Source organism: Lepidochelys kempii, chromosome 16, assembly GCF_965140265.1.
Source record: "Lepidochelys kempii isolate rLepKem1 chromosome 16, rLepKem1.hap2, whole genome shotgun sequence".
Classification (NCBI taxonomy): domain Eukaryota; kingdom Metazoa; phylum Chordata; order Testudines; family Cheloniidae; genus Lepidochelys; species Lepidochelys kempii.
The window spans coordinates 4,529,486-4,542,278 of record NC_133271.1 but is presented as its reverse complement, the minus strand read 5'-3'; the positions used below and the strand labels follow the sequence as shown (position 1 = coordinate 4,542,278).

General features: G+C 43.1%; 1 protein-coding gene and 1 long non-coding RNA gene across 17 annotated transcripts in view; one reads left to right on the top strand and one right to left on the bottom strand.

The window, feature by feature from the left end:
* Positions 1 to 12,793, bottom strand: part of PNPLA7 (patatin like domain 7, lysophospholipase) — a 439,100-nt gene that overhangs the window by 128,879 nt on the left and 297,428 nt on the right. For all 12 annotated transcript variants that reach the window (XR_012155226.1, XR_012155225.1, XM_073314045.1 and 9 more), the window contains 3 exons: positions 6,666 to 6,729; positions 4,965 to 5,133; positions 3,929 to 4,111 (listed from right to left, as the gene is read on the bottom strand). Coding sequence is in view for 10 of the 12 variants with exons in the window: in XM_073314045.1 (XP_073170146.1) it covers positions 3,929 to 4,111; positions 4,965 to 5,133; positions 6,666 to 6,729 (416 nt within the window). In the remaining 2 variants the exon portion in view is untranslated. The remainder of the gene's footprint in view (positions 1 to 3,928; positions 4,112 to 4,964; positions 5,134 to 6,665; positions 6,730 to 12,793) is intronic.
* Positions 1 to 12,793, top strand: part of LOC140899141 (uncharacterized) — a 59,918-nt gene that overhangs the window by 36,650 nt on the left and 10,475 nt on the right. For 4 of the 5 annotated variants that reach the window (XR_012155231.1, XR_012155230.1, XR_012155227.1 and 1 more), the window contains one exon: positions 858 to 1,094. The exons of the other annotated variant lie outside the window; for it this stretch is intronic. This is a non-coding gene — a long non-coding RNA (uncharacterized lncRNA). Of the gene's footprint in view, positions 1 to 857; positions 1,095 to 12,793 lie in introns of those variants that run through there. 5 annotated transcript variants of the gene reach the window in all.

Sequence of the window (12,793 nt, the reverse complement as noted above, 5' to 3'; positions counted from 1 at the left end):
TCAGGCAGTTGAAAGCAGCTATCAAATCCACCCAGGATTTGCCGGAGATGCATCAGATTCACAGCAAAATGAGCAATTGGAAGGTCCTGCTAAACAGCTTCAACTCTGGGCTGATGAGCCAACACAGCAGCTCTCTACCAATTAATTACTGAGCTTAGTAAGATTCTTGAGTTTCTTCCTGAAGAGAAACTGCAGTGTGCAAGATGTAAATAAAAGCAAATGATGATTTAGTTGGGGAATGGTCCTGGTTTGAGCAGGGGGTGGGATTAGATGACCTCCTGAGGTCTCTTCCAATCCTGATATTCGATGATTCTATACTTCTATAAGTTGCATTCAGAGTTCATAAGCCAAAATGGGGGAAGGCAGAAAAATGGTGGATGTGGAGAGCAGTAACCACAGACATGATGTTACTACGATATCAAGAGTCTGGGCTTTAATACAAGCAATGAATTTAATGCCAGGTTTGTCAACAGTTGCACTTGCACAATTGGTACTGTCTGTATGTAGGAGGTAAAGATCATAGGAATATTATGACTCATCTGGTGGGTGGGTTTTCTCCTGGAAGATTAAAAGGTAGATCAAAGCTGTTCATATTGAAGTGTCGAAGACCCACTCACAAATTCCCACCCAGAAGGCTGTAATTTACACAGCTAAAAATAATGAAAGTTCCTTTTTAAAATATAAGAAAATTGAAGTGTGTATGTTTGCTTCCCTCTAAAAATGTTTACGTTAGTATTAATGCTGACCAATACAGGGTTGGCCACAGATGCTGCACAAGCATAATTGAAGACAACTAACCTACAGGCAAAAGCCAAATATTTCTCTTCTTCATTGATATGTTCCCTAATCCCTTACAGACACAATGCAATTAGGAACAGACCCAGATGGACTTACAAGACTCATCCAAGCAGCAACAGATGAGGGGGGCTGGCCCTTAGTCAGTGGGTCTGAATCCTGTACTTGGCAGCAGAGATCCGTATGAGAGAGGTCAATCGAAGACATGCAGTCTCCCAGGTGAACAGGTGCCAGAACAGACAACAGCGTACCCCCCCAAGAGCTAGAGCCTGCTCAAAGATTTCAGGCTCCCAACTGCTCTGAAGCCTCTGACTTTTGTGAGTCTATGAAAAAAATACATTCCATAGAAAGTTATGGATGGAGGAACATGCTTTATAGCCCTGATATTCAGACAATGCTGCATGGCTTTTAGCATGGTGGCAGTATCTGGGTAATCCTTTGACCTTGTAGCTTGCAAGTACCTTGTCAGGGATAGGAGATAAAGGAAATTAAAGGTTGCAACCTTGGATAATTGTCTCTAGAACTCATTTGTCCATTATGGAGAACCATGTGGAGAGGGGAGTGAACCAAAGGACAAGAAGGCACAAACATGTCCTCATCCCTCCTTCTTAGACATGGCTGACAGATTACACCTTCAGACACACAGAGAATTGGCTCAGCTTGTGTCCTTAACAAAATAATTAAACAAACTGAGCAGGATTTAAGTTTTATTTTAGATGTCATAATCAGAGCGAAGCCCACAAACCTGTTTCTGCCAACTTTTCAAAACAAACCAGTGTTAAGGGATGTTAGCTTCCCTGGTATTTAAAGAGGGGACCTAGGTCAACAAATAAACTAAGGGAAGGCTTGCCAGCCAAACATAGGGAAATAATAACATTTTGCACTATCACATTTTCATCTATAAACAGGGACACTGAGGCAAAGAGGATACGGTCAAAATATTAGGCATATAACCCACATTTAGGTACTAAAGAGAGGTGGCCTAATTTTCAAAGTTGCAGAGCACCAAGAGCTCCCAGTGTAATCAATAGGATAGAACTGATCCCTAAATGAACAGCTAAATAGAGCTGAAACTCTCTCTCGCTTTCTAACACTACACCAGTTTATCCACTTTAAAGATGGACCTGCCTGCAAAATAAGTCACTTCCTTCACTACAACTTCAACTAGGCAAAACCCCATGATATACAACCAAGCTTCACATTAATGCCATTTACCATTGTTCTGACATTTTGTTACAAAACCTGGAGGCTCAGGGAATTTGTAAGAGAAACAGCTACTCGGCCTTCATTGCATTAAGGTGGCCACCAGTTCTGACCACATGTTTAAAAGACTCCCTCTTCCACTGAGTTGAGAATGTGCAATTGCCCTGCATGACAAGATATGCACTGTGCAACTTCTTGGGAAAGATAAAGTCATGACATTCCTTCCTCCTCCCACCCATCCCCCTACAAAAAATAAATAAGTAAAAAAAAAAAAACACCAGGAACGAAAACATCAAATGTTGAACTCAACCTCTAAGAAAATGCAACTAGTCGCAACTAACCATCTGAAAGCCTCATTCTTGTATTCCACAAAGAAGTCCCTCAATTTATGCAGGATTTCAGCCTGCTTGGCTCTCTGCACCCTCTCCTCAAACACTGAGAGCCTTCTGATAACACTAAGGGCTTGTAAGCTAGTGTACTGAGTCTGGTACTAACGCAGCACCCTGTCACTCTATCACCACCAGGCTATATTAATTGGGACCTAACTGGAAGACAGATAGTTGGCAGAGGCGGCCAATTAACTGAATAGAGATACAGCTGAGGGGCTAATTGGGCAGAAGTACCCCCATCAGCTAGGACTATATAAGCAGGCAGGACGGTAGTGCTGGGGGAACATAAGAATGGCCATATGGGGTCAGACCAAAGGTCCATCAAGCCCAGTATCCTGTCCTCCGACAGGTTTCAGAGGAGCAGCCCTGTTAGTCTGTATTCGCAAAAAGAAAAGGAGGACTTGTGGCACGTTAGAGACTAACAAATTTATTTGAGCCTAAGCTTTCATGAGCTACAGCTCACTTCATCGGATGCATGAAAGCTCACGAAAGCTTATGCTCAAATAAATTTGTTAGTCTCTAAGGCGCCACAAGTACTCCTTTTCTTTTTGTCCTCTGACAGTGCCCAATGGCAGCTGTCCCAAAGGGAATGAACAGACAGGTTATCATCAAGTGATCCATGCCCTGTCACCCAATCCCAGCTTCTGGCAAACAGAGGCTAGAGACACCATTCCTGCCCATCCTGGCTAACAGCCATTGATGCACCTATCTTCCATGAATCTATCAAGCTCCCTTTTGAACCCTGTTGTAGTATTGGCCTTCATAACACCCTCTGGCAAGGAGTTCCAGAGGTTGACAGTGCGTTGCATGAAAAAATACTTTCTTGTGTTTGTTTTAAACCTGCTACCTATTAATTTCATTTGGTGGTCCCTTGTTCTTGTATTATGAGGAGGAGTAAATAACACTTCCTTATTTACTTTCTCTATACCACTCAAGATTTTATCGACCTCTATCATATCCCCCCTTAGTCGCCTCTTTTCCAAGCTGAAAAGTCCCAGTCTTATTAATCTCTCCTCAGACAGGAGAATAGGGAGCCTGAAGAAAGGCTGAAGCCGGCAGGACTAGATGCTGCGAATACAGTTCCCTTCCCTAGAAGCAAGCAAGGAGGGCTGGCTATGGACGGAAAGTAGATGTGAATAGCACTACTGGCTGTAGCCTGCTAGAAGAATACAAGAAAACATGGTGATGAAGGAGATCTGGGGTGGATGCGGTCTGTGATTAAGGCCTGAAAGGACTCTTGGGGGACCAGCCCGTGGCAGGGCTACATAACAGCTATACACGTTCACTGGCTCCAACAGATCAAAATCCCTACAAACATCCTTCAGTCCCTAAATCAGCTGTAAACCAAGGATCTCTACTAGGTTTCTACAATGAATTAGGTCCTCGATTAATGGAGACAATATCTTGGTAATATCTTTCCCAACTGCTGGTCACAACACGATGCACTGACATTATCCCAGGTTATCTTTAATGAACAGTAGATGTGCTGCTAGGACTGAAAGTGCTGACAGAAGACCAACACACGGGCAGGTGTCCCTTACCAGCTTGGGTAGGCTCCTCCGGGAAAAGACTCGACGGGGACAGCGGAGGTGAAGATGAGCTGAGCACCAGCTCCTCATGTTGAGCCACTCCACAGTTCGGCAAGGGAGAGGCCCATCCTCTTTATGGAGCAGGATCAGCTGCTTCTGGGCTCGGACTGCAGTGTTCTCCAGCATCCTTTCCAGCTGAAGCACATTACACTCACACAGTCAGACAATCAGTTATCCATTACTTCAGGGCCAATGTCACAGAGTACAGTACTTCTTACAAAAGTGCACCCCCTCTACTTTCCTACACATTCCCATCTTGCTCCTCACCTCATATGCGTATGTAGAGAGCTGTGGAAGTCTGCATACTAGGACCAATCAGACAAAGGTAATTTAGGCTAATATATTTACACCTTTGCATGTATATGGCTACTCTTAATGTTAGCTAGTTAATTTTTCCCTGCTTGAAGATTAGCAGGGACTTATGAAGAGCTGTTTAAAGTAAACAAGTTGAACACTATATCTATATAATGCCTACTGTACACCTAAACAAGGTGGATCTACAATGCTCAAATAAAATGAAATCTACTCCCACGTTGATAAAAAGTAAAATTTAAAAACGCTTAATGCTGCTTATTGTGCTCTCAGCCTATTTTACACGAGGCCACTTTTTTCAAATATTTTCTCCTTCCATTGCTTCCCTCCTTGTCCTCTTTACTTTTCATTATTATCATAGCTTCACTTACAGCACTCCCATTCTCCATCTACTCACTAGTTCTGTTCCAAGTCTGAGACAAGCCAAGGAGGTGATGTATACAGAGATTGTAGGTGGTAGCTTTCCCCAAACTCCCAGGAGTTCAAAGAAACTTCCAGGGAACTGATAATGAAAATGCCCATTTCTCAGCCATTTGGCTGCACTATTTGATGCCCAAGGGGTCTCAAATCCAATAAAACAAAAAGCTAGAAAAAGGCTGCTTATCACCTCAGTCACACAATAGGTTGTTTTGCAATTTTGCCCCCACCCTCAGATAAAAAGAAAGACATTCCGCACCTCTCCAACAGTGGGCTCCTGTTCTCCCAACCCCACTATTAAGATGCAGTCAGCCTGTCGGATACAGCGCTGTGTCCAAGGAGTAAGGGTGCTGTCAGACTGGTAGAGCACAATACGGTGAATATCTTCCTGCTGCCCCAGCCAGCTAGATAGCCTGTACTCGTGGATACTGGGGGACACAAACAAATAAAACAATTACCATCAATTCACAGCAAGAATTCAGCCAGAGTGGAGGACTGAGGCCACAGAGGAAATGTTGGAAGCTACAAACAGAAGCTGGGGTCACCCAAACATTTTTGAAATGGGACACGTCTAATGACTGAAAGGACTGAAACCTAATCTAGCTAAATATTCTTTTTTAAAAATAAACTTTCTTCTTAATCATGGGGAAGTGGGGCATCTGTCCCTCCACCCACTGCACCACTGCTAGAATCCTAGCTGCTCAGCTCTACTGTCATCTTGGTATGGGAAAAGCCGATCTGGAAAAAACAGAAGCCAAAATAAACCTTCCTCCATCCTCCAAGTTAAATGTGAGACACTCTTCACATGTGAATAAAATTAATTCCCGTAGAGTTCCCGCACAACCAAAGAACCCTCCCTGCAGCCCTTCTCTCCCCTATGCTACCTCTGAGGATGTCTTTGGTGCAGAAAACCATGACCACTGCCCAAATCTAACAGTGCGTGTTCCTGGGATTGTCATGTTCTCTGGGGTACAGAGCCCCAGAGCAAGTGCACTTCGAATGCAATGCAACCAGAGAAGCTCTGCTCTGCAACAGGGTCTTCAAGAAGTGAAGGAGGAAGGCTGGCAATTTTAATAGGAGTCATGGAAGAGGTGGAAGCCAGAGCCTCTTAGAGGGAAGGACAGGCAGGAACATTTATAAAGTTTGGATCAGCATCGACAAAACTTCTAAAACCTTCAGGGTTCGGTCACAACCATAACAAATCCAGGGCTAAGCTACTCTGCAGTCATCACAGGCTTTGCAAACAAGCAGCACTGTTCTTCTGGTTTACTCTTGTAAACTAGCAGGGTACTGCCATTTTCAGGAATCCTGCTCTCAGAACCAAAAGCTGGACTAGAAGGTCCAGTTGTAATGAGCCGTTACCAAAGTTTCTATTGTAGAATCAGATAAGTCCCGGGTTCTCTACTCCCAGACAGGGTGGCTGGGTAAGGACATTCACAAGCACTACAAAATACTGGAAATTAAGCTATTTGAGCAAAGCAGTTAAGAAAAGAAAGCCTAACAGATTTGTAACTGAGAAGTTCCTCATATCAGTCTATGTCTCAGCTAACATTTACAGGCTCTCTTATCCATTTATTTTCCTGCTATTTGTTCCATTAAATACACACACACTGAAGAACCAGGATATGCCTCTGCCGAACATTAATCAGACATTTCATGACATTTTTACAAATAAATACAAAACATCCACTCACTCAAGGACAGGGATAATTAACCTGACACTATTTCAAAAGCATATGCTTGACAAGTAAAAAATGAGAGTCTGTGGAAAATAAAGTTAAAAAAAAACCTTAGCTCTATTTTAAAAGGATAGTATGCCTGACTTATTTTTTGATGGGAATGTATATATTTTAGCAAATGGTACTACATTCCCCATGCTGAGTGTGTGATTTTTAGACAAGTGCCTCTTGGGCCTTTCTTAGCATTGTTCGGTAAGTAATGGGTCAAGGGAAATGGTTACCTGTCCAGTGCAGCAGAACCAAGCCGCTGTTTGATATTATCACTGGTGAGCAGCAAAGCAGGACCTAAGAAAATAAAAAATTGTTATACATGAACACCTGCCGTCTGGTTGCTGACAAGTCATTCAGAGAAAAAAGAATATACAAACTACTTTATCAAGAGGCAGCATGAAGCCACATTCTTTCAAGATCCTAAGGGACAACAGCACTGACACAGTGGTTCTCAACCCACGTTCAGCGGGCTGTTTGTGGCCCAATCAGTGCACAGCTGTGGCCCATGTGACATCCTCAGGGCCATACAGGTAGCATATGTATATTGTGTGGATGCAGCCCACAGAACACAGAGAGCTGTATATGCAGCCCACAATGGTAAATTGGTTGAGAACCACTGGACTAGAGTCAAGGCAGAATAGAAGGGTCGGCTCCTGAAAATAGCTCTGACAAAGCACTTCCATAAAAGTTTGTTACAAGGAGGAGGGAGAAAAACTGTTCTTCTTAACCTCTGAGGATAGGACAAGAAGCAATGGGCTTAAATTGCAGCAAGGGAGGTTTAGGTTGGACATTAGGAAAAACTTCCTGTCAGGATGGTTTAATAAATTACATAGGGAGACTGTGGGATTTCCTTCATTGGAGATTTTTAAAAGCAGGTTACACAATCTCCTGTCAGGGATGGTTTAGATAATACTTAGTCCTGCCATGAGTGCAGGGGACTGGACTAGATGACCTCTCAAAGTCCCTTCCATTCCTAAGATTCATGTTAACCTACAATGACCCTACCATAAACTCCAAGTCCCAGAGCTTTGCTAATGCACATCACTCCTGACTAGAGCTGATCATGAATTTTCAACATAGCAGTTTTTCAATCTGAAAATGCAAATTTGTCAATACAGAAACTTTTTGCAGCCATATACCTGTTTATTTTATATTTTGAATTGGATGAAATTTCTGGTCAAAATGAGAAAAGAGAGAGAAAGAGAATTTATCTCATTCAATCCAGGGATTTGAACCTGGACCTCCCACATCCCAGGTAAGTGCCCTGACCACCAACCAAGCCATTGACTGTTCTCCATCACTGGCCAGCCAGCCCATGTTGTTCTAAATCAGGCTGTTTGGCCACCTACGTCAGTCAATCCCCTCTTCTCTCAGGGCTGGAATTGATTACCCATGTTCTCCACCAGTATGTAATGGTCTCCACTCAGAGTCTGATTGGGAAGCGTGGCCTAGTGGTCACGACCACAACCCCAGTCTGTCAAGGGGGTTGTGGGGAGGGGAGTCTGGGCCCTTCCACTCCACTGGGCTCCAACGCAGGGCTCTTTGGGCTACCAGTAACCTGCAACCAAGGCTACTTAAGGTGGTCCTCCCTGGGCGTCTTCCTCTCGTCTCCCCCCCGGAGTCAGCTCAGTCCAAGATCTTTGCCTCATGGGAAAATCCAAATAAAAAAGGAACAAGAGGGAATTGCCACTATCCAGGGCCAGAGGATACTTCCCTCTCTGCGGAGGATCCTCTCTTCCCCCACAGAGGGCCCCTTTGGGCAGCTGCATCAGAGCCTTTAGGTTTCACTTTGCTCTGCTGGATCTGTGGGCTGCATGTCTGCTTACCTTCAACACTGCTCTCCAACTGAGCTAACTTGCTGCCTTTTCATTCCTCCAGCAGATGGAGCATTTGCTGCAGGTGTGGTGGTGAGGGCTGGCTGAGCCCAAAATGAGCCCTTAAGCCCTTGTTGCTCCGTGTGGGGTTTGTACACCCCACCACAGTCCCTAAATCCATGACCTTGTACTTCGCACTATTCAATTTCATTCCATTTCTGTTACTCCAGTTTTCAAGTCCATCCAGATCATCTTACGTGATAGTCCGGTCCTCCTCCGTATTGGCAATACCTCCCAACTTTGTGTCATCCACACATTTTATTAATACACTCCCACTTTTTGTGCTGAAGTCATTACAAAAGTGTTAAATAAGACAAGTTCCAAGGCCAGTCGGTGAGGAACTCCACCCGTAACCTCCCTCCAGCCTGAGAGTTCACCTTTCAGTATGACAGTGATTTTTGTGACATGAACAAAAATGTTCACCAGGTATGTGGATTAAAAGCATCAAACACCTTTCTCGGTTGTGGAAACCCTGGTTTTTAAGAATGACAAGCTAAATCATCAACCCATTGAACCACCTAGTCCCCATAAGACTGGCACTGGGGACCCCCCTTTACAGGCATTGGGGCCTCCCTTCATCAGATGGAGTTCTAAAGATTTCCATAAGTATTTTCCCTGTTCAAATCCCCAACAAGGGTTTATTTCCAACCCACGATCTTCCAAGTACAAAAAGGTTTCAGAGTAGCAGCCGTGTTAGTCTGTATTCGCAGAAAGAATAGGAGTACTTGTGGCACCTTAGAGCGGTTAGTCTCTAGGGTGCCACAAGTACTACTTTTCTTTTTGCAAGTACAAAAAGACAGCAATGGGCAGTCCTTCACAGTATGTCAGTGTTGCTCCTAAATTGGACTATTGGGTCATAATTAAGGTCTCTCACAGTAGAACAGCATCATTATGCCACTGAAGCAACATTTCAATGCACACAATTAATACGATTTTTTTCTTGCTGCCATTTTATTCAATATTTTTATTAGCTGCTCTGTTTTATTCGTTGCAATAAATGTCAAAGGTGACAACGTTTCCCCACCAAAATAACTGTGCCTAGACACACAAGACACAAGAGAAATTCAAGGAATTAATCTCATGCTGAAAAGAAAGGTCCTCTCACATACTGAAAGAGACATTTGCTAAAATTTAGCAAAACATGAAATAAAAATCCCATTGCCCTAACATTTTCCCACTGGAAGAACTCATTTTATTGTTAATGCAAGAACAGAATCTATTAATCAAATAATAAGACTCTTAAAATTATATGCTATTTCTTAATGCATTAAAAACAGTATTGTTTAGTGCACTGAGCAAGGTGCTGGAAACCAGATACTGAAGAGTTTAATTCAGGTTCTGTCATAATTTGTTATATGGCCTTAGACAAGTCACACAATTTCTCTATGTAACCCACAGAAACCACATGATGGTAAGAAAATGTTACAGTTACACAGCTAGGCACTGAAAAGATGGAAAATGAGAAAAGTAAAGTGGCGTGCACTTCCTTAGACTGCCTCTTTTAGCTTTAATTACGCATGATTAGAGCCCTACCAAATTCATGGTCCATTTTGGTCAATTTCACGGTCACAGGTTTTTAAAAATAATAAATTTCATGATTTCAGCTATTTAAAGCTGAAATTTCATGGTGTTGTAATTGTAGGGGTCCTGACCCCAAAAGAAGTTGGGGGGGGTCAGAAGATTATTGTAGGGGCAGGCTGCGGTACTGTTACCCTTAATTCTGCGCTGCTGCTTTCAGAGCTGGGCAGCTGGACAGCGGCGGCTGCTGGCCAGGAGCCCAGCTCTGCAGGCAGAGCCGCTGCCAGCAGCAGCACAGAAGTAAGGATGGCCTGGTCTGGTGTTGCCATCGCTGCCTGCAGAGCTGGGCCCTCAGTCAGCAGCCGTTACGCTCTGCCCGCCCAGCTCTGAAGGCAGCAGCGCAGAAGTAAGTGTGGCAATACTATGACCCCCCCCCTAAAATAACCTTGTGACCCCCTGAAACTCCCTTTTGGGTCAGGACCCCCAATTTGAGAAACTCTAGTCTCCCCTTATCAAATCTCTATAGTATAGGGTAAAAACACACGAAACACCAGATTTCACAGTGGGGGACCAGATTTCATGGTCCATGATGCGTTTTTCATGGCTGAGAATTTGGTAGGGCCCTATGCATGATGCAGTCCTATTATTATATTTACATAATTATTGTTTACATCAGTCTTGCTCAAAGCTAGTCCGCCGCTTGTTCAGGGACAGCCCCTGGCTGGCCAGGCTGGTTTGTTTGCCTGCCGTGTCCGCAGGTTTGGTCGATCGCGTCTCCCACTGGCCGTGGTTCGCTGCTCCAGGCCAATGGGGGCTGCAGGAAGCGGCGCGGGCCAAGGGATGTGCTGGCCGCCCTTCCCACAGCCCCATTGGCCTGGAGCGGCAAACCGTGGCCAGTGGGAGATGCAATTGGCCAAACCTGCGGACGAGTCAGGTAAACAAACTGGCCCCGCCTGCCAGGGCTTTCCCTGAACAAGTGGTGGATCAGCTTTGAGAACCACTGGTTTATATTACAGCCTCACTACAGGGTTCCAATGTGCCAGAGTACTAGGGGTTAGCGTTTGAATAGTCCAAAAATAAGGGGGTCAATTCTCCAATCAAATATTGTCAAAAAAGGTCAAATATTTTAAAGCCTTAATTTATTTGAAAAAAAAGTAAGACTTTATAGTCTCCAATAGGCTTACCCTTAGACAGATACTTATTAGGGCTGTCGATTAATTGCAGTTAACTCATGTAAATAACTCAAAAAAATTAATTGAGATTAAAAAGCTAACTGAAATTAATCATAGTTTTAACCACACTGTTAAACAATAGAATACCACTTGAAATATATTAATGATTTTTGGATGTTTTTCTATATTTTCAAATATATTGATTTCAATTACAACACAGAATACAAAGTGTACACTACTCACTTTATATTATTATTTTTATTACAAATATTTGCATTGTAAAAATGATAAAAGAAACCGTATTTTTCAATTCACCTCATACAAGTACTGTAGTACAATCTCTATCGTGAAAATGCAACTTACAAATGTAGATTTTCTTTTGTTACATAACTGCACTCAAAAACAAAACAATGCAAAACTTTACAGCCTACAAGTTCACTCAGTCTACTTCTCGTTCAGCCAATCACTAAGACAAACAAGTTTGTTGACATTTACGAGAGATACTGCTGCCTGCTTCTTATTTACAATGTCACCTGAAAGTGAGAACAGGCATTTGCATGGCACTTTTGCAGCTGGCGTTGCAAGGTATTTACGTGCCAGATACGCTAAACATTTGTATGCCCCTTCATGCTTCGGCCACCATTCCAGAGGACATGCTTCCATGCTGATGATGCTCGTTAAAAAAAAAAATGCATCAGTTTGTGACTGAACCCCTTGGGGGAGAACTGTATGTCTCCGGCTCTATTTTACGCACATTCTGCCATATATTTCATGTTATAGCTGTCTCAGATGATGACTCAGCACATGCTCATTTTAAGAACACTTTCACTGCAGATTTGACAAAAACGCAAAGAAGGTACCAATGTGAGATTTCCAAAGATAGCTACAGCACTCGACCCAAGGTTTAAGAATTTGAAGTGCCTTCCAAAATCTGAGAGGGACGAGGTGTGGAGCATGCTTTCAGAAATCTTAAAAGAGCAATACTCTGATGCGGAAACTATAGAACCCAAACCACCAAAAAAGAAAAGGAGTACTTGTGGCACCTTAGAGACTAACCAATTTATTTGAGCATAAGCTTTCGTGAGCTACAGCTCACTTCATCGGATGCATACTGTGGAAAATACAGAAGATGTTTGTTTTTATACACACAAATCATGAAAATGTGTATAAAAACAAACATCTTCTGTATTTTCCACAGTATGCATCCGATGAAGTGAGCTGTAGCTCACAAAAGCTTATGCTCAAATAAATTGGTTAGTCTCTAAGGTGCCACAAGTACTCCTTTTCTTTTTGCGAATACAGACTAACATGGCTGTTACTCTGAAACCCACCAAAAAAGAAAATCAGCCTTCTGCTAGTGGCATATGACTCAGATGATGAAAATGAACATGCGTCGGTCCACACTGCTTTGGATTGTTATCAAACAGAACCCGTCATCAGCATGGACACACCCTCTGGAATGGTGGTTGAAGCATGAAGGAACATATGAATTCTTAGCACATCTGGCAGGTAAATATCTTGCAACGCCGGCTACAACAGCGCCATGAGAATTCTTGTTCTCACTTTCAGGTGACATTGTGAACTAGAAGCGGGCAGCATTATCTCCTGCAAGTGTAAACAAACTTGTTTGTCTGAATGATTGGCTGAACAAGAAGTAGGACTGAGTGGACTTATAGGCTCTGAAGATTTATGTTGTTTTATTTTTGAATACAGTTATTTTTTTTTTACACAATTCTACATTTGTAAGTTCAACTTTCATGGTAAAGAAATTGCCCTACAGTACTTGTATTAGGT